At 45.2% G+C, this 21,312-nt stretch overlaps 1 protein-coding gene across 1 annotated transcript in view; it reads left to right on the forward strand.

The window, feature by feature from the left end:
- zmat4a (zinc finger, matrin-type 4a) overlaps positions 1-16,090 on the forward strand; it is a gene marked incomplete at both ends in the record, with an annotated part of 140,319 nt that extends 124,229 nt beyond the window's left edge. The window contains 1 exon segment of the mRNA XM_083912930.1: positions 15,990-16,090. Coding sequence (XP_083769056.1) covers positions 15,990-16,090 — 101 coding nt within the window.
- Positions 16,091-21,312: the final 5,222 nt, after the last annotated feature.

Consider the following 21,312-nt stretch of genomic DNA (forward strand, 5'->3'; position numbering starts at 1 on the left):
TCAAAGGGCTTGAGGTCTATTTGGAGTTCACAGAGGGTCCAGTACTCGCTAAATACTAAACCTGATCTTAGCACGTTCAGTTCAAAGTGAAAACTGTAGAGATGAGATGTGTCATTAACTGTAACAGTGAGGGCTGTAATGTTTGCAGAATAGCAAATGGCATGGAAAATGAATTTGCAGTGGATAGTCCATTAAGACACTAATGTGGACAGATTGCGTAAGCACTTTTCCCGGCTTATCAGAGCAGTGGATTTAGAAGAGATGATGATGGTGTTTCCTAAAAGATAATATTGTTAATTCTCAGTGAAATTAAGACAAAGCAGCAGCTCAGTTCAGCAGTGTTTCTTTCAAAAGGAACTGATGGTATTGTACATTTCTGCAAACAACAGATACGTCGAATCTTAACATTTCTGAACCTCTGCAACTCGTTCTCATCCCTACTCGTTCTTTACTTTTTGACGCTCTACGGACGCAGTTTCAAACACATAGTTATCGTTTTGAATTCAAACAAAAACTATTAATCCTAAACCGTCTCTGCATACAAATTAAATTGGATAAAAAGGGCATTGCCATGGTATTTGACTAGTACAGAAAATGTCTCTTCCTGTTAGTTGTCATGGTGACAACACATATCAGTGTGGCCGTAAAGTGTGTTGCAGCTTGGGGGAGGAGAGCTAACCGACACAGTCCGGGAGACGTTCTCCAGAGCGCCAGGGTGTGAGGAGGAGGGACACCGTTACCCTAACCCTAACCCGGCGGCAGAGGGTGCACCAACTAGTGATGCCATGAAGCATCAGTTGTATTTGGTGACCCCAACAGATGGAGCTCTTGGTTTAAAGAAAAGGGCTCAATAAACGGTAATTCGGTGCGTTTTCAACCCTTTGGTGAACAGAGAGCGCCATCTAGTGGATTTGGATCACTATTTTTAACCAACCAAGCTGTTCGGGTATTTTGTGCTAATGCAGCATGAATACATGACCGAATCAGCAAGCCAGCAGCCAACCAGCAGACAGCCGGCTAGTAAGCTAGCTTGCTAACTTCGCCATGTCCCAACACCACACCAGTCACATAAAAACAAGCCTAACAAAGATGTCACTTATCTGGCGATAGCAATGTGATTCCTTCCCTGTGTGGTTGAAGCATTAAGTTGTTAAATGTGACTCATTAAATGGCTGGCTCTCCTACGGCCACTACTGCACTGCTTGTTCGGCCATTCCTCCGCAACCTGCACGTAGGACCAGCCGCAAGTCGGTTCATACAGAAGCTAGTCCAATGCTTGGCAACAGCACACATAAAAATGGCCGCCGCTCTGACCATTTTGCTATGTTGATTTGAATGGAAATGTCCTTTATATCAAGTTCAATTATATGAGTCCCTGCTTAGGTTGAGGCATCAAAACTAAGTGGTTAGTTCAGGAAAAGATCACGGTTTGATCAAGATCATGCAAAATTTCACTATAACAGGAACAGGACACGAACGGCAGTCTCAAGGGGGGGGAGTCTGGTGTGTGTTTGACCCAACCATCCACCCTGACCTCCTTCCTCAGCAAAAGTTCAGGCCTGTCACCTGACTTCTGGAGTGCTTGCTCTGAACACGCAATACTGCCGTGGATGGTTTTACATTGTACCTTGTCGAGTAAGAAGCCTGATACGTCACATACGGACATACAAAATGCAGTATGAGACGCCCTGTAAATGAGAACCGGCAACACATCTAATCTAAATTGATCACAAAACCCTCACTTATTCTGTGTGAATATCGAGTGGACTGAATAAATCACAGGTTGGGTATTTACTCAACCCCAATTCTACCTGTTAAGTATAAAACATGAATCTCCTGGAAGGTTAAAAGGTAGAACGATCCAGAAGAGAGTCTTATTCTGGCACAGGCCTGGGTAATGAGGGCACATGTAGTTATCTAAAACTAGAGGAATACAAAGAGATGATTGCTACTTAATTATCGTTATTGCACAGGGTATAATGGACATCCTATAAGAGGCTGAAACATCACACAGTCTCTTTTATCTTCCTACATCCTGTCTCTATGCAGTAGCTACAGGAAACAAGAGCTGCAGCCTCTGCATCTGTTCTGCTGAGTGGAAAACCATCCCGGGTTCACCCTGATACCTGACAGTGACAGACAACCAGGCGTTGTAAAGCCAGACAGGAGCCAGCTTGGTTTTTAGTTGATAGCCGCCCGTTCATTAAATGCACAAACTGTAGATCAAGGGTTACGGTTTGGTGGATGCCACTTCAGAGACACTGTCTTTTGCTCACATTAACTTTGCATCAGCATGACATACGACACACTCACATGAGATCTCAGAGCTAAATAATCTCTGCCATGTTCTGTTTAGCAGTGAACACAGTGAATCATAAAACATGCCTCCATGCTGTCATTCCCATTGTTTTATTAATCACTCCCACATAGGCTGTGTACTCCGCCTAACGCGATTTCCAACACCAGCAGACATAAGATGCGTCCATTAGTCATTTCATTTCTTGCCAGAGCGGATAATATTGTATACTTAATAACATTAAGCAGACAAGAGCACAGGAAAAACAAACTGGTTACGATATATTCCACTTGGGATCATTCTGAAAACTATTTCCTCAGCTGTGTTAGGTGTATTTTTCATCTGAAGGGAATTATACAGTGTAACTATTGGACCCCTCGGCCATCGACGTGAGATTGAGCTAAAAATGACAGGGAAGACCTCTGATTAGATAGAGTGATAAGAGGGTAAAGGCACGCATGCAAGGACATTAGCACTCCACTGATCCTGTGTTTGAATTGTGAAGAAGTCAAATACACCTGCTGCCCACCCAGCTCTTCGCTCCCACCACCACATGATAAAAAGATAAAACAGTCTTTAAGGGCGCACTCACACTGTCCTTCGGTACCGTGCCAAAACAGGCTTTTCAGCTAAAGCCTAGTACGTTTAAGCAGTGTGAGTGCAACCGTTCCGTGCATAACAGCCGACAGCTTGGCCCGCTTGAAAGAGGTGGGCTTTAGCGGAGCTCTGCAACCTTTACTATCAAAAATGCCATTTTGCCCCCTCATCCACCAGATAAAATTTGTCTGGAGCCTCAAAACATATTTGATGTCACAGCTTATAAAGGTTTATATATGTAGTTACTGTTACCTGGCTTTGTTACCTGTCCTAAAATGGCGGTTGTTCGCTAATTTCTCACCACATATCAAGCACACGTAAGCCATCATCATGGGAAAGCAAATGAATATGTCCACGAAACACTATTTTCCTCGCTAATTGTTTTCTTTTTTTGGGGGGTGGGGGGGTGGGGGGTTATCCATCAGCAGTGCGGGTCACCGACTCCAGATTAGCCACCTGCAGGGAAAGGCGCTGGGCAGTAGACCAAGGATGTGACGCATATTTTAGTTTCACCTAATACGTTATTTACTTATTGTTTATATGATTTTTTGGCAAAGCTACAGGGTGCCACTGAAAAGGGGCCGATGAGCCCAGTGGGGCCCAAGAGCCGCGGGTTGCAGACCCCTGTTCTATACAGTACTGCAAGAAAGTGCATTAGCACGAATAGATAGTACCTGGTTTTAATCTGAGGAAATAGTCTCTGTCTTTCTTTACTGCCTACAGCTGACATCAGGCGTGAGGCGGGGTCCACCCTGGGCAGGATGCCAGTCTATCACAGGGCACATAGAGACAAACAGAGACAGACAACCATTCACACCTACGGGTGATTTAGAGTCATCAATGAACCGAACACCTGCACGTCTTTGGACTGTGGGAGGAAACCGGAGAACCCGGAGAAAACCCACGCAGACACGGGGACAACATGCAAACTCCACACAGAAGGGCTCCAGTGAGGCGACGGTGCTAACCACTACACCACCGTATTGCCCTGGTTAATTTGTATCACATGCTAAAAGATTAACGTGAAGAAATCAATGCAGCCGTTGCTCGCGCCCAGCGCAGTTGCCCATTATCTATGAAGACGTCTGGACACAAAGTAGACGCCACTGACTGTAAATGTATGGGTGTGTATTGGAAAGATCTGATGGGGTGTGCAGTATAAGACAGGAAGTTCTGTCATTTGTCTTTGACTCCCTTTTTGACTGACCTGAGTGACTGTTATGCTTAAGGATAATGCAGATGGATAATAAAACACTACTTACTCTACATAGTATTCAGATGCGTACATGAACTGATGAAGCCTCTTGGACGAGAGGTGAAACGTCTTCCTAGACAAATAACCAAGTCCAGTTGCTTTTGGGATAACGACGACCAGGACAATGGACATTCACAGGCGTACTGACACATTTATTAAGATATTACATTTCTGATCCATAACATTACTCACTATTCAGATATATCCATGATGTCATATTCAGTATTTGCTTACAACCATGTCAAATTGATTTTAGTCTAGGTCTTTCTTATTTACACACTCTTTGTACGGTTGTAAATCTTGGAGAGTGATGATTCAACCTAGAGAGGTCAGTCTGATCCGAGCCGTGGAAGTGCTCCAGCGTGCATGGGACTCTCACTTCCACAGCCAGACCCGACTCTTGACATTGAAAAGATTGTGCACTTTAAATTTGTAACAATGAGATCAACAGTGTGTCTCTCAGGCCTTCCATTCGGCATGAATTACGACATGTTTTCTGCGAGCTTCGCTGACAATACGTCAAAATGAATCAAAATACAGGAAGGAAAACATAAACTCACTTAAACCGTGCGCTGTGCTACAGCTGGTGTTTTCACTCCCATCCATTACCATGGCTGTCAAAAGAACAGTCCTTTATGCTTCACGTCTGCTCCGTGTCTGTACGTCTCTTGTTTGTGTAGGCTCTTAAGACGGTTTCAGACGGAGCAACACGTATTCACAAAGTGCTTCTCCTGGCAAAGCAGCTCCTCTTGAATGCAGCGAGAAAGCTCTTCACATGAAGCTATATTCACTCGGAGAGCAAATTGTTTGTTTTTTAAACATTTAAGACATGCACTACAGTGCAATGAGTCCTTACCCCAAGTAAGGAGTTCAAGTACCTCGGGATCATGTTCACGAGTGAGGGGACGATGGAGCGTGAGTTTGGCCGGAGAATCGGAGCAGCGGGGGCGGAGCTGCAGTCGCTCTACCGCACCGTTGTGACGAAAAGAGAGCTGAGGAAGGCAAAGCTCTGGATCTACCGGTCAATCTTGGTTCCTACCCTCACCTGTGGTAATGAAAGCTGGGTCAGGACCGAAAGAATGAGGTCGCGGGTGCAAGCGTCTGAAATGTGTTTCCTCAGGAGGGGGTCTGGAGTCTCCCTTAGAGAGAGGGGGAGAAGTTCAGCATCCGTGAGGAACTCGGAGTAGAGCCGCTGCTCCTTTGCGTTGAAAGGAGCCAGTTGAGGTGGTTCAGGATCATCTGGTAAGGATGAACCCTGGGCGCCTCCCTAGGGAGGTGTTCCAGGCACGTCCAGCTGGGAGGAGGCCTCGGGGAAGACCCAGGACCAGGTGGAGAGATTAGATCTCCACACTGGCCTGGGAACGCCTCAGGATCCCCCAGTTAGAGCTGGTTAATGTGGCCCGGGAAAGGGAAGTTCGGGGTCCCCTGCTAAAGCTGCTGCCCCCGAGACCTGACCCCGATGAAGATGAGATGAGATGAGACTAAAGTGCATTAATGCAACACTAAATATGTTTCTGTAGAATGAAACAACCAATGTGTCGCCATCTTAACCTCTTTCCAATCCACCCCCTGTTTTATGAGGGTGTGGGATGGGGAGGTTCAGGGGGAGATCGCACATCAACAGTCCGAACCACATAGATTTGGTGTACATCATCTGAAAGCTGGGGACCGGAAGATTAATTTGAGATGTAGCACAGCACAGTGTGTCAGGTTATTCTAGTCATAAATCTGTAATATAGATTGTGTTCTCCTTAGGTGGCTCTTCAAATTTTGAAAGTGTATAAGGGTTTAGATCATTATGATGGAGTTATATGATGCCCATGCCCACGCTCCATTATGTCTCATAGCTTGTTGCAGCAATTTTGAAATTGAACCCATTTGTTTCACTGATCTGGTGCAATGTTTAACCATTTTTACAGCTCAAGAAATATGAAAAATGGTCCAAACTACCACATTAGGACACCAAGACTTTGAGGTACACCATAGAAAAAAACCACGCTGTGATTTTATATCGAAAACTTTTGACATTTAGAGACTCCTGCAATTGGATGGCGTGCACTTCTGTTCTGTAAACTACTCCGACGCCCCCATTATTTACGTTACACCATACATCCTCAAGGTAAAGTTTCACAAAATATGGTCTCACTACATCCACAAGAGTCCCAGCTTTCCAGTCAGACCCAATTTACGGACCTCAGTATTGTGAAATATTCAAATCCTCCATTTTAGAATAGGCCAAAATAACACATTTATAATTCATATTTTTGTCCCAAACTGTTTTGGATTATGATGATTTATTTGAATTATCATAACGTGGACATGTCTGCAAAGGGGAGACTTGTGGGTATGGATATAACCAGATTTAAGCCCAGCTTTCAGAGCGGTATTTCATTATTTTTACAACATTTCTCCCTTTTTTTTGGCAAGAACTACCCTCCTGATCTCTTAGTTGCTCATTATGCCTTAATAGAGAGGGATGTTATATCCTACCAGTCTAATTGGCTGTGAAATTAAGCTGCTGTTAAGTCTGCTTGGAAACACTTAAAACACCCTCCGTGTCCATCTCTCACTGAACGAACTAACAGTGAGTCATCGTCCTAATGTGGAATAATATTCAGTGTGTCTCACAGTGTGAGATACAGAAGAAGTTCGTGGGATTTAGGGTGATTTATTCTAGGCTAACAGGGCATGATTAGCCTAAAGAAGAGCCAATGAGAGTCCTACGCAATTAGGTATTGTTCTTTCTCAGTACAGTACCAGAGGACAATAGTGGGAGTTGTGGTGTGAAGAAGTCATAGTTGGATTTGGGCTAGGATATATCCTTTAACTCCCTTTATTCACTAGGTAGTGCTCAACAACGCACAAACGGATGTTACATGACCCTCTCACAATCTTGAAAAAACCCGTCAAAATGATCCAAAACTTTCAGTCCCATAAGTGTTGGATCTTGAGAAGCAGCTACTTAACCTTGGTTGTTTAGTTTTGAGTTCTTGCCAGTGATCTTTACGTTTGTTCAGTGGATGACATTTTAGCCAAAACCATTTCAAGGTCGATGGTCTAGTCCATGGGTGTCAAAGTCAAGGCCCGCGGGCCAGATCCAGCCCGCAATTGAATGGTCTTGGCCCCCGGGATGATATTTGATTAGTATTAGAACCGGCCCGCACGCCACAGCCGCCTGCTGGTGTTTTCCACGCTCCGAAACCACATTACCCACAATGCAACGGTAGCCCACGAACTCACTGCAGCGCCGCAAGTGGGCCGCCCCAGCTTCATTATTCGTCAGCATTCAGGGCAGATGTCAACTTTCAGCCCAATTACTGACAGAGCCGTACAAAAATATTGGATTATTAATTGAATCATTAAATAAAACACGGTGCACTGTGTTAGGTCTTGGTTCAACAGGTTAAATGCAATCATTTTAATATGTTTTAATAAACTTTGAACCAGTCCGGCCCTCGGCTTGTAGCAAATTTGTTTTTTTGGCCCTCTGATGTATTTGACTTTTACATCCCTGGTCTAGTCAAAAGGAGTAGGGTTTTTGTTGAAACAGACAAATCCGCTGAGGATTGTTAAATTTACTCTGGCGGACAGATGTTCAGCTGGCTCGATCCTGGCGCAGCCAATCACAATCGTTAATCTCATGTGGGGCTTGTTTTTGATGACGACTGACAGAGAAGTGTCATAGTTACTAACGTAAGGGGCATTCTCAGTCAATTCAATTCAACCTATATTTACAGTGCCAAATCATAACAAAAGTCATCTCAGGACACTTTACAGAGTAGGTAGAGACCACACTCTATGACTTATTTATGATTTACACAGACCCAACGATTCCCCCATGGCTACACAGTGGCAACGAAAACCTTCCCTTTAGGCAGGAACATCAAACAGACCCAGCTCTGTGGAGGACGGACATCTGTCTGCACCGGAGAGAGGAAGAAAAGGAGAGAGAAGGAGAGGAAAGACAGACAGATGGACAGAGAGAGACAAAGACAGACAGAGAGACAGACCCAGAGATGCAAGCAACCACAAAAGTAACAGTAACTATAATAATATCTATAGTAATGTGAATATGACTTATATGTTATAACAGTTATTATAGTAGAATAGTAGAAACAAGCACAGCTAAGGTAACAGCTGTGATACAATGAGATATATTACTGATGGTGTTTCTATGGCAACAAATTCTATAATTTATAAAACTATTGATAGTTTATATGAGTAACAGTGATAATAGCTAGCAGCAGGAAGCATCATGCAGGACCACGGCAGCAGGCACCACCACCATCAGCACATACTTGCGAGACGACAAAGCCCAAACAACTCCGGGGAAGTTGAATTAGTAACATGCATCGATGAGACATGAATGATACAGGCAGAGAGGAGAGAGGCTCAGAGGAACAGGAACAGGATTACCCCCGGCAGACTAGGCCTATAGCAGTAGAAATAATCAGAACAGAATCAGCTTAAGCCCTCTACAGCACAAGTTACCAGGCTCACGCAACTCAGATCAAACTGAAAAGTGTTCCTCTGAAACTACGCATTGCTGATCAAATATGAATCAAGATTCTGTTACTGTATTGCACATTTTAGTGTACTGTTTAACTGTCATTGGAGAACGTTTGTGACCCGGCCGCCACTACCAACTTAGTGTTGATTGGTTGTTGGTCATGTTTCATTGCTCCTATTGGTTGAAGGTCACATTTTGTTGCTTTCATTGCTTGTAGGTCTATCCAGTTACATCAAGAGGCATTTGGGTCAAGACCGTTGATGACACCCTTCGCTGAGAGGTTTCAAAATAACACTTTTATGAGTTAGTCTGGTGATGTCAGGCTAGGAATCAGTCAAAGCTGGTTTCAGTTGAGGACACTACTGTAATTTAAAGTGATTTTGATAGAAATGTTGGTATTCAAAAACTATAGTTTAACAATATTTGTTCATTCATTCATTCATCTTCAACCACTTATCCCTGTCGAGGTTGTGGGGGCTGGAGCCGATCCCAGCTGACATCGGGCGTGAGCGGGGTCCACCCTGGACAGGACGCCAGTCTATCACAGGACACATAGAGACGCACAGAGACAGACAACCATTCACACCTACGGGTGATTTAGAGTCATCAATGAACCGAACACCTGCACGTCTTTGGACTGTGGGAGGAAACCGGAGAACCCGGAGAAAACCCATGCAGACACAGGAAGAACATGCAGATGCCAAACATAAGGGTCCCAGCTAGGATTATAACCAGGAACCCTCTCGCTGTGAGGCGACAGTGCTAACCACCACACCACCATGTCGCCCCAACAATATTTGTGCCACTGTCAATTTGGCTCAAAATTGAACTTAAACTCTAATGTCCTCCAAATGGATTAAGAACATTTTGCACTGTCTTTCTCATTATATTGCTTATATGTAAATGGGTTTCTTTTGATTCCTAGCTGCCAAAAGAAGACACAGTCCTATTTTGTCAGTGCTCACTCAAAAACACTAAGTCAAGACCTCAGCCTAGCCTGTCAAACGCCCCGACAGACAAATTGTGTTTTTCAAGACGCCACCACAGCCGTTAATCGGCGATGCATTTCTGGCAGATGTGATAAAGCATGTTGTCTCCCTCTTTCACACTTCCTCTGCCTACCAGCTCGTCCTTAATAGAGCCCAATTGCAGCTGTCACGCTGTTGCTCTTGGCTGCGTGTTATATTTACCGCCCCCTGAAATCCCAAAATAGATCTATTAATTCCTTAATAGCTGGCTGATCAAGGTTTTCTTCAAGAGGAAAACAAAGGGCAAAGTATGTGCTCGTTTACACTGACTGGTGCAATCTAAACACCAGATTGGACCAGCAGAAGGCCAGCCATTTGTTCCCAGGTAAGGCCAGTTCTGTCAAGATATTACATCTCTACCCACTGCCCATTTCCTAACTGTGCTCCATTTCAGAGACCAATCTTATCTGGGGTTGGGTGAGCACGCCTGTTTTATTACTTCAAGGGGCTGAAACCATTTGAGTGATGATTCCACTCTGAAAGTCCCATTTCACAAAGCAATTCATTAAAATATGTCCCGCAGTCGCAACTTACCAAACAATTTGTTTCGTTCAGATTCAGATTTAGCATATTCTCTTTCAGCCTGGATGCCCTGCTGCAATCAGAGAGTGGGGCAGATGACTGCTGCTTAATTTAGCATGGATGCCAGACCTGCACAACCTTTTCCCTGCTCATAAACCACAATTCACACAGGGGGTGTACACCGCTGATCAGTCATACTGCCACCAACTGCCCACCCAACGGCTCAGGCAATAGGTCTCAATTAGCTGAGAGACAACCAGAGATTTACTACGGAGCAAACGAAATAACTCAACTCAGCACCCCAATCTGCGGCTTATTGGTGAGTCAATGTAGAGGCGAGTGTGCCAAATATAGACGAGCTTGCAGTTACCATGTTCTATGAGCTTTCAATGAGATTAGATTGTGGTTTATGAACTTTCCATCTGAGCTTTTCTGCAGTAAATGGTCTGGGGGAATATTTTTGTCGCATTTAGGGGCGTGGATCTCTCCCACTCATATGATGGACTTGTACTTATATAGCACCTTTCTAGTCTTCTGACTACTGAAGGTGCTTTCACAGTGTTTGTCACATTCGCCCATTCACACAGATGGCAGTGGACATCTACATACCATCTAATCTAACCATTCACACCACATTTACACACCCATGCGCAGCACGGGGAGCAATTCGGGGTTCAGTGTCTTGCCCAAGGTCACTGTGACATGTGGGGAGTGGGGATCGAACCGCCAATCTATCGAATGAAGGACGACCCATGATACAATGTGCACTGTATGAAGATACACAGTCCCGATCATGTACAAAAAATATGTAGATTGATGTGGAACTCTCTAAGCTGATTCCATACAATAGTTTTAGTCAATCATCATCAACCTCTGGTAGAAAGTAGCCACCGAATGCGTAGATGTGCTTTCAGCCCATTTTAAGAGTTTAGAGTTTTAGAGGGTTTTTTCACCTTTTTGTGGGAAAACCATGTTAAACAAAATATTAATCAAAGACTATTTTTATATCCTTAAAATGTATCCTCAAAACAATTTCAGTCAAAAGCAACTGGACTTGGTTATTTTTCTAGGAAGACGTTTCACCTCTCATCCAAGAGGCTTCATCAGTTCATGTACGCATCTGACCAGGCTGGGACTGGACCAGGACCAGGCTGGGACCGGACCAGGACCAGAACCAGACTGGGACTGGTCTTCCTAGACAAATAACCAAGTCCAGTTGTTTTTGACTGAAATTGCTTTGAGGATAACGACGACCTGGACAAATGAGAATATTCACAGATTCTAAAGATGTGTTTTGAGGAGGACTTAAAAGTTTAAATCCAGCGTAAAATCCTTCCATGGTCTTTTTCGGCCCTTACATACATCAAATAAGCCATCGAGACAGTTTTTTTTAATGTAACAACTATTAATGGAGAAATCCAGGAGAGTCGCTAACAGCTGGACGTGGCTAACACTGATTAAAACGTCTTTTTTAACTAAGAATCCTGCTCAAAATAACAGCAAACCTCTGCAGTAGCATGAGAAGAGTCCTTACACATAAAACAAAGCACAGACAGCGTAGTTAGTGAACCCAGAGTTTATTAAAAGAGTGTTTTAAAGACTTACCTCCTGGCCCCTGTACCAGCTCCTCTCATAGTAAAGTCCATTCAAGTGGATTACCAAAGTCAATCCCAAAGGAAAGAGCCCATTGGTGCTTTGTTTTGTGTGTAGGGACTCTTCTCATGCTGCTGCAGAGGTTTGCTGTACCATACTGCACCAAGCTAATCACTGTTAGCTACGTCCGGCTGTTAGCGACTCTCACAGATTTTTCCGTTAATAGTTGTTACACGGACAAAACTGTCTTGATGGCTTATTTGATGTATGGAAGTGCCGAAAAAAGACCATGGGATGTTTTTAACAGGCAGAATTATTTGAGGTATATTTGAGGCGCGCTGCAAATTGCATTTTTTTACACAGTTCAAGTAATGTAGCATCCGTATTAACTCACCTGCAATCCGAATGCTTCAAAATGTTTATTAGTTATCGCTATTATTTTTTCCCCAAACTGACACACAGCAGCTTACTGACTGTTCGAATGTCTCAGTGACTCTCAGGGCGCACTCACACTGTCCTTCCGCACCGCGACCCGGGCTTTAGGGTACTTGTCCCCCCTCCCTCTCCCCCCGCGCCCCAGCCCTGTTTGTACTCACACTACCTGGGCCTCGGAGAATGCTTCTTGCTGCCTATACGTCATCACGCCGTAACACGTCACACGCATTGATGACGTCACGGCGATGCATGGCTTTGTTTACAAATCTTTCCACAGACCTCAGAGTTTTTGTGCGTCTTGTCGACTGTTTTTGAATCTTTTCATCGACCAAATCTGCAGTAAACACTCCACCTCCGCATCACACCAACATGAACCTTTCACCGCCATTGTTGTTGCTGTTAAATGTCCGCGCATGGTCCGTCGTTCTATTTTCCATGTCCGAACAGGCGCACATACATACAGCCCTACATACCGCCGTAAGGCTCGTGCTCGTACACGTGCGCAAACGGCTCTGCTAAAGCCTGCCGTGGGCGGCCCGCTGTCGGCTGTTATGCGCGGAACTGGTGCACTCACACTGCTTAAAGGTACTAGGCATTAGCTGAAAAAACGGTTTTGGCCCGGTACAGAACGACAGTGTGAGTGCGCCCTCAGACTCAGCACTGTTAGGCTTTGTGAATTACCCCGAGACCAAGAACTCTGGACACGACCCCCCCTTACTCATCCAACCGAGTACATTTTAGCCTCAGGATGTTTTGTGAATACATCCCGAGGTTTGCACTCAAAGTTGGTATAATGAGGTGCTGAGATGAGCAGATTTAAAGAACATTTGCCCAAATTCCTTTAGAGTCTTTCTTTGTTTCAGTAATTTACCCACGGGCTACTTTCTTTTCTACTTTCTTCAGTTGCCTCTGTGACTGTGACATCAAATGAAGATATAAGACATCAAATAGCATTTTTTTCCTACACACTCCATCCCCACAACCTGTTACTGTGCTTTTACACAATCCCAACCTAACCAAAACAAATGACACCGCAGAGCACATTATTCTTCTTCTGCATCCTCTTCTGAGCTGCATCTCTTTTTCTAGGATAAGGGACGAGTTAACCAAAACAAACGATTCTCTAATGACTCTCCGGCAATGCCTCAGAAAGTAGGAGAGGTACAGGTGATCGAGGGGAAGCAACCACAGAGGCCCGAAGGCTCCCGGTGCTTCATCGCTCATGCAGGGCAGAGCCATGCGGGAACGGACGCAGGTGGCTGGCAGTGATGGATACCGGGTCTGCTGTTTAATCTTTCACCCTTTCAGAAATTATTTGAGAAGCAAGCTGTCAAAGGGGGCACTGCAGAGCAGACCTTCACCGCCTGCTGCAGAACTTTAATGTCAGCTCGCGACTGCATCTGGGGACGGCCGCGCAAAATTGAAATCTCGGTCCAGGTGGCGGCAGACTGACAGCGCGGTTATTGTGCAGCTTATCAGGGGAAAGTGAAAGGGAGAGATTTGCCTCTTTCCCTCTCTGTGGGAATATTGCCCTCCATCAGAAGGTTAGGAGAAAACAGCTGACATCAATAAAGGAGAAGTAAGTTGTTAGAAAACTGAACCTTTTCAGCATCACCTGCCACTACCCTGAAGGTGGAAAATAACTCAGCAGCTCGTTCCTTGGTGTGATGGTTGAAAGTAAACGATCTTTCATACGGGGGGAATTCGATTGCGGGGGATATGGAAATGTGATTCAATGATTGCAGGGTGACATTCACATTCTCTTGGCCTTTTGCTCAGAGGCATTTTTTCAAAGGCGTTAACTCAATTGTGAGAGCGAAGCAATCAAGGTGGCCATTTTTCATCCTACAATAAGATTAGCACAACAACATGACAGCGATTACACGGGCGGCTCATCATTTGCAGGAACAGGACGCTGACTCAATACGACCGCTATCACAGACACTGAGGATGTTGTTTTTATATTATTTAAAAAGACTTACTAAATTCTGTTGATCCCAAATAAATAAGGTTCTGGACACGACCTGAGTTGTGTTGATTCCTTACTTTAAACTTATTTACATTAGATGAGGCTGAACTGATGTGAAGGGATGACACGGTGGTGTGGTGGTCAGCACTGTCGCCTCACAACAAGAGGGTTCCTGGTTCATTGGTGACTCTAAAATCGCCCGTAGGTGTGAATGGTTGTCTGTCTCTGTTCGTCTCTATGTGTCCTGCGATAGACTGGCGTCCTGTCCAGGGTGGACCCCGCCTCACGTCCAATGTCAGCTGGGATCGGCTCCAGCCCCCCGCAACCACGACAGGAACAAGCGGTTGAAGATGAATGAATGAATGAATGAAGTAATGTAAAGGAATAATTCAACTGGAATGTCGCCAATATTCATGGTGCCCAGACATAATGACAGACTGTATTGTAGAAATGGACGTAACTTCTGGGTCTGAAAAGTGAAGCCAATGTGAAAGTCTTAACGGGGTGACAATGCCTTAAATCTGCATTCTTTCTAATGTCCAACAGGGGGCGACTCCACTGGTTCCAGATTGTATCGAAGTCAATGAAAAACAATATTTTTATTCTTTATCTGAAAAAAAAAAAAAACGACTAAAGCACTCGCTTACACATCCAGCTGTGGAACGTACTTTCCCCGGGACTTGAAGTTCATGAGATTTCATTGTCTGCCCCGTTCTACCGTAATTTCCGGACTATAAAGCGCACCTGACTATAAGCCTCACCAGCTAAATTTAGGGTAAAATACAGATTGCTCCATATAAAAGCCGCACCCGACTATGAGCCGCAGGCGTTTTGATGTGTTATTACCGTAGTATATAGGGGTTCCTGCTACCACGGAGGGGATTGTCGGGACAGAGACGACTGTTTGGGAACGCAAAGCGTCCCATTTATTAACAATAAATCTTTCAATCATTCAATCAAACTTTCACATCTTTGACTAGGCGGACAGCATTCGTGCAGAGTACAAATAATACAACGGTGCAAAGTAATACAAAGTGCTCGCCTGTAACACGGCAGTAAAAGTGCAGTCCCGCGGCCGTTTACGTTATCAAAATAACCAACCAGGTACGTGCAGCAGCTCTATTTCCTTCTTTGACAGCCAGATCGATTGCCTTTAACTTAAAAGCAGCATCATATGCACTTCTCCGTTTGTTTTCCATGTTGAGGGTGTTTGCATGAACACTTCCTTCGCGCAAACTGTCGCTGACGCTCTCCTACTCTTTGTTTTGCTCTCGTTACCTGGCGCCAGATGTCTGCCTCGGTCTCGCGCATCCTCGGTAGTGCGCGCCCCTGGTTACCGTAAGCCATAGAAAAGCCGCACCGTTGTATAAGCCGCAGGGACCAGAACGAGGGAAAAAAGTAGCGGCTTATAGTCCGGAAATTACGGTAATTGATTTTTCCGCTCCATCACCACAAGCATCAATCTCATATGGCAATCTTGGAAAACACACACACACACACACACACACACACACACACACACACACACACACACACACACACACACACACACACACACACACACACACACACACACACACACACACACACACACACACACACACACACACACACACACACACACACACACACACACGTAAGACTGAAACATATCTGCTGGGATGGAATATTTGGGGGGGAGATCTGTCGACGTTTGATTCTTTCTAGTAGAGTGAAAATCAAATTGTACGATCACGTGAAAATGTCAGGTTTTTAAAAATGCATTTCTTGTTTTTCGATTTCAGGTCTGAAACGGAGTTACACCTGTGAAGTCTGCAGCGTCACACTGAACTCGGTGGCACAGTACCATGCACATCTGCAGGGTTCAAAGCACCAAAACAAGTGAGTGGATCCCACTGCTGTTCACCGGAGACACTTTTAACTATTAATGCGACATGCTACACCTCATTTTTGGCCCAAAATGTGTCGTAGTCTTAACTTTAATCTGCAACCTTGAAATCCCTTTGCACTTCAGATGCAGTGCACTGCATACAGCATGCATAAATGATGAATGTCGCATTCTCCCCTGAGTATCCCAGGGGATGAGGTACAAGTAACAATAAAATTAATGTAGATAAGGAAATTTAAATACGTGTAAAACAATAGGCCTGTATTAACAGTTAAATAAAAGGTCTCAAAATGAAAATCTACCTTCTTAACCCTTCGGGTCAAAATGACCCGTCTTCACTAAACCCCTAATATAAGCAGCTTAATTGAATTTAAACCTATTAAACTATTGCTGGTGTGATAAACAGGTAGAATGTAGAGACAATGTCATGGGCATGAGAAACGGCGTACCTTGTGGGTCCTGGGTTGGTCCTGTGCTGCTGAGGACCATGTTATGTTGCCATTTTTTGAAAGGAACGTCTCTCTTTCAGCTTCAGGGTTTTCTTCTTCTTCTGAAGATGATTCATCATGCTCTGGGTTGTATTCCTCCCCATCTTCTTCTTCTGATACATCCTCCACTTCCTCTTCTGAATCACAGTTGTCTCGCTCTAGAGCCTCTTCAGCGTTATAACGCTCACTCACGGCTTCAGCACAGACAGAGTTCGGGGCCCTGTCGTCTGCAGCACCTTTATAATCTCTGCAGTCTGCGTTAACACCTGTGTGTTGTTTACGTCTGCTACTGTCTCGTTACGTCTGCTACTCATTGATCTGAGACTGATCAAAGGCACAGCAGTCCGTGAGAAGACCCCATGATCTGTCTTGTTTACGTCTGCTACTGATTAAAACAACTCAAACATTGTAACATTCAGTGGTTTGTAAATAACTCTGTGACCTTGAGTTCAACTCTTTGTGCCTCACGGGTCATTTTGACCCCAGGACGACCTTTGTACCTTTTTTTGTACAGCTTACATGGAAATGTGAATAAAAGCAACATTTCACTTATTCTACTGTTGGTGCCAATCTAGGAAAAGTTATAAAATTTCAAGTTAAAAAAATATCTTTTAGGGGATTTGTTTTGGGTTTTTAACACAGTGGCGGCTCATTTTGACCCGAGGACAACAGGAGGGTTAAACAGTATGAAAGTTGCATTAGTAATATATATATATATACTGTAAACAACAGTACACAACCCATGTTAAACTACAACACACACACACACACAGACTGAAGCTGCTGTCTGGTCCAATAACCCTAACTGCAGCTCTTCTGATATCCGTAACCCCGATTGGTAATGAGCCGCACCTGCACGTCGCCGCTGCCAGGCAGGAGAGGGCAGCAGCTGAAAAAGACAGGAGAGCGAGCAGAAAGGAACACACGGCACGTAACACAGTTTGTTTTGTTCCCAGAGTAGCCAAGGGGACGAGGGACGTGACCATAGAGTCGTTATAGATTAACCACGCCTCGCCTGTGAAGTGGACGGGAGCAGGCTGCTGCCGCAGGGGGCGGTGGCAAAACGCCGCGGTCAAGTCGCACAGTTTCAAGAGCTGTGTTTGAAATCATTCACTATTCCCTATATAATGTTTATTAAATGGTGCACTAGATAGGGAATAACCAAACGAGATTTAGGACTTGGTAATGGTAAATGGACTTGTACTTATAAAACACCTTTCTAGTCTTCTGACTACTCTACTACTGATGGCAGTGGACATCTACAGACCATCTCATCTAACCATTCACACCACATTCATACACCCATGCAGCACAGGGAGCAATTCGGGGTTCAGTGTCTTGCCCAAGGACACTTCGACATTTGGACCGGGGGAGGTGGGGGTCGACCCGCCGATCTCTCGAATGGAGGACGACCCTCCAAGTCTCCACTGAGCCACATTGGAGACTAGGAGTTAGGACACTTCACAATGACTTTCTGACAAATCGCTGCGTCGGTACATGCGCAGGATATATGTGTGACGGAAGTAAACTCGTTTTTACGGTCTGTTTATAGCACAAACTCGCACTCAGGAGGACGGTAAACTGAGTCTGGTCACAGGTTTGAAAACTGTTACAATCAGGTGTGTTAGAGCAGGGAGAAACCTAAAACCTGCAGGACAGTGGCCCTCCAGGAGCAGAATCGGGCAATCGGTGGTTGCGGCGCCTACTGGAGCCAATCTCAAGCTGAGAATCAACAAGCTCTTACAGCATGGGTGTCAAACTGATCCAGTAAAAGGCCGTGTGGCTGCAGGTTTTCATTCCAACCAAGCAAGAACACACCTGACTCGACTTACTCACTCACCTGAACTGTCTTCACACAGTTGATTTGTTGGACCAGGTGTGTTTTTGATTGGTTGGAATGAAAACCTGCAGCCACACGGCCCTTTACTGGATCACTTTGACACCCATGTCTTACAGTATAGTCCCAACAAAACAGTTGAAAGTCCCTCTCCTGCAGACTTGGGTCTAGAAAGCAGCTAGAAACCAAAAGCTCATTTAAAAACAGCTGCACACAGCTAATTCCCTGCTAGTCACATCAGCCATCTTAAATGAACACTGGGATGAAGCTATTGGAAATGCACGCACCATAAAGCAAATCTACATTGTATCTGCGTAGTCACTGTTCAGTCCATGAACTCGCAAAACCCATACTAAACAAACAACCTTGCTTTTTTCTTTAGTTTCCTGATCAACAGCTTAAAAGTTGTTGTTGGAGTTCATGCTAGCCAACTAAAAAAGACACCAGCAACCGACGTAATCTACTCAAACCTGGAGCACGAAGTGTTTTCAACTCAAACTACAGTTGCACGCTTATTTATTCCTTTGTGTCTTTCGCACCAATTACTTTGCCTAAAGCCATTTCAGTAGGAACAAGGGGGACTGCAAACTGTGTGTGGCTTTTGTCCGGGCCCTGGGCAGTAGGTGTGAATTGAGGGCAGTGCATGTCCTGGAATTAATTCGCCCTGTTGGCCGGTTGCTGGCTGCATACATCCACAGGGAGTTCTGGCATCAGGAGACGTGACACGCCGTTTAACAGCCCCGTGTTTTAGTCACGGACGCCTTTGCTGCCTTGTTGGAGCCACTGGGTTTCCATACAGATCCTATCATTCTGTCACACACACACACAAACACCAGCCTGGGTAGGGCAGAGCTCTCTCAGGGAATTCTGACCACACGCGACCTTCAAACCCCCGCTTCCACCCCAACAAGCCTCATTCCGTCCACATAGGCTGCAACAGTGCCTCGGGCCTCTTTAGGTTGTTTAATGCCACTTTACACGGACAGAATAAAGGCTTATCTGCTTCACACAAAGCCAGAGAGGGGCTGAGGGTCTTATATTTTATGGCTCTGTTGTTCTTTATTACTAAAGGACTGGAAACAAAATCACGTGAAGGCACTTAGAGTCGATCTAGACCTGAAAGGAATCGCTGTGTAGCAGTAAATTGGAAAAAAATGACTTTGTTTCAGAACAAAATAGTGTTATTTATGTTTTCAAGATGATTTTTTGGGCAGTTTTTCCAGCAGCAACATGGGACAGGTCAGGAGGGGGGCTGGAGTCTCCCTTAGAGAGAGAGGGGGAGAAGTTCAGCATCCGTGAGGAACTTGGAGTAGAGCCGCTGCTCCTTTGTGTTGAAAGGAGCCAGTTGAGGTGGTTCAGGATCATCTGGTAAGGATGAACCCTGGGCGCCTCCCTAGGGAGGTGTTCCAGGCACGTCCAGCTGGGAGGAGGCCTCGGGGAAGACCCAGGACCAGGTGGAGAGATTAGATCTCCACACTGGCCTGGGAACGCCTCAGGATCCCCCAGTTAGAGCTGGTTAATGTGGCCCGGGAAAGGGAAGTTTGGGGTCCCCTGCTAATGCTGCTGCCCCCGAGACCCGACCCCGGATAAGCGGATGAAGATGAGATGAGGTGAGATGAACATGGGACAGACAGGAAATAGGGTGAGCGAGAGGGGGGGGGCATGCAGCAAAGGGCCGCAGGTCGGAGTCAAACCCGCGGCCGACTGCTGAGCCACTTACTTACTTACTCTGCCACAACTTGCACGATCAACAGTGTCTTAATAAACTAACTGAGGTGAGTGAATAATTGGATGAGTGTCGATTCTGTTGGCAGTAATGACCATCGTTGGCATATTTGCTCTGCCAATTAACATTTACTCGGGCTCTTGGCTGAGCTCGATGCCGCTGCGCCGCCCTGAACAGCAGTTTTCCCCTCACATTTAAATATTATTGATATGAAGAGGGCACACATGGATCTACTGCAAAACTGGAAACAAAACCCAAAAGCTGCGAGTTGTTTTTTCGCTAAGATGAACTAAAGGCAGGAAATTAAATTTGGACTCAGGAGGGGAACCGGTTCGTGACAGTCGTACTAATGAGGAGTGGGATCGATATTCCTAACGAGCTCGATACACGAGTACAAACAACCAGGCTGTTTCAAACCTCTGATTTGCTGCTGGCATTCAAAGCAGGAAACTCTAACTAATTGATTTTGCCTTAAGATTTACCAGTGTGATTTGACGTAACGGTGCATTTCTCCCCTCTCTCTTTTCTCCCCACTTCAAGTCCAGAGATCTTTATTGTCCCCGGAGGGCAGTTTGCGGTGCAGCCAGCAGCAAAAATGGGAGCAACAACATCATGGGTGGCATGGGGAAACAAACAAACAAATGTTAAACCGTTAACATCAATTCAACAACAAGCAAACAAACAAAGTGCAACAGTGCCTCACTGGATCAAAATAAGGAGTTAAAGTGACCTCAGTGCCAACAGCCAATGGAACCGAGGGTTTTCTAAACCTGTCAGTCCTGCATCTGGGCACATTAAACCTGTCAGTCCTGCATCTGGGCACATTTAACCTGTCAGTCCTGCATCTGGGCACATTAAACCTGCGTCTGGATGGAAGCAGTTTAAAGAGGAAGAGAGGAAGGAAGGAAGGAAGGAAGAGGAAGGGAGAAAGGGAGGAAGGAAGGAAAAGGGAGGGAGGGAGGAAACGTGAGTGAGGAAGTAAGGAAGGAAAAGTGAGGGAGGGAGGAAGGAAGGAAGAGGAAGGGAGGAAAAGTGAGGGAGGAAGGGAGGAAGGAAAGGGGAGGAAGGGAGGAAACGTGAGGGAGGAAGGAAGGAAAAGTGAGGGAGGAAGGGAGGAAGGAAAAGGGAGGGAGGGAGGAAGAGTGAGGAAGGAAGGAAAAGGAGAAAG

Source organism: Echiichthys vipera (genome assembly GCF_963691815.1).
Source record: "Echiichthys vipera genome assembly, chromosome: 4".
NCBI lineage: Eukaryota > Metazoa > Chordata > Actinopteri > Perciformes > Trachinidae > Echiichthys > Echiichthys vipera.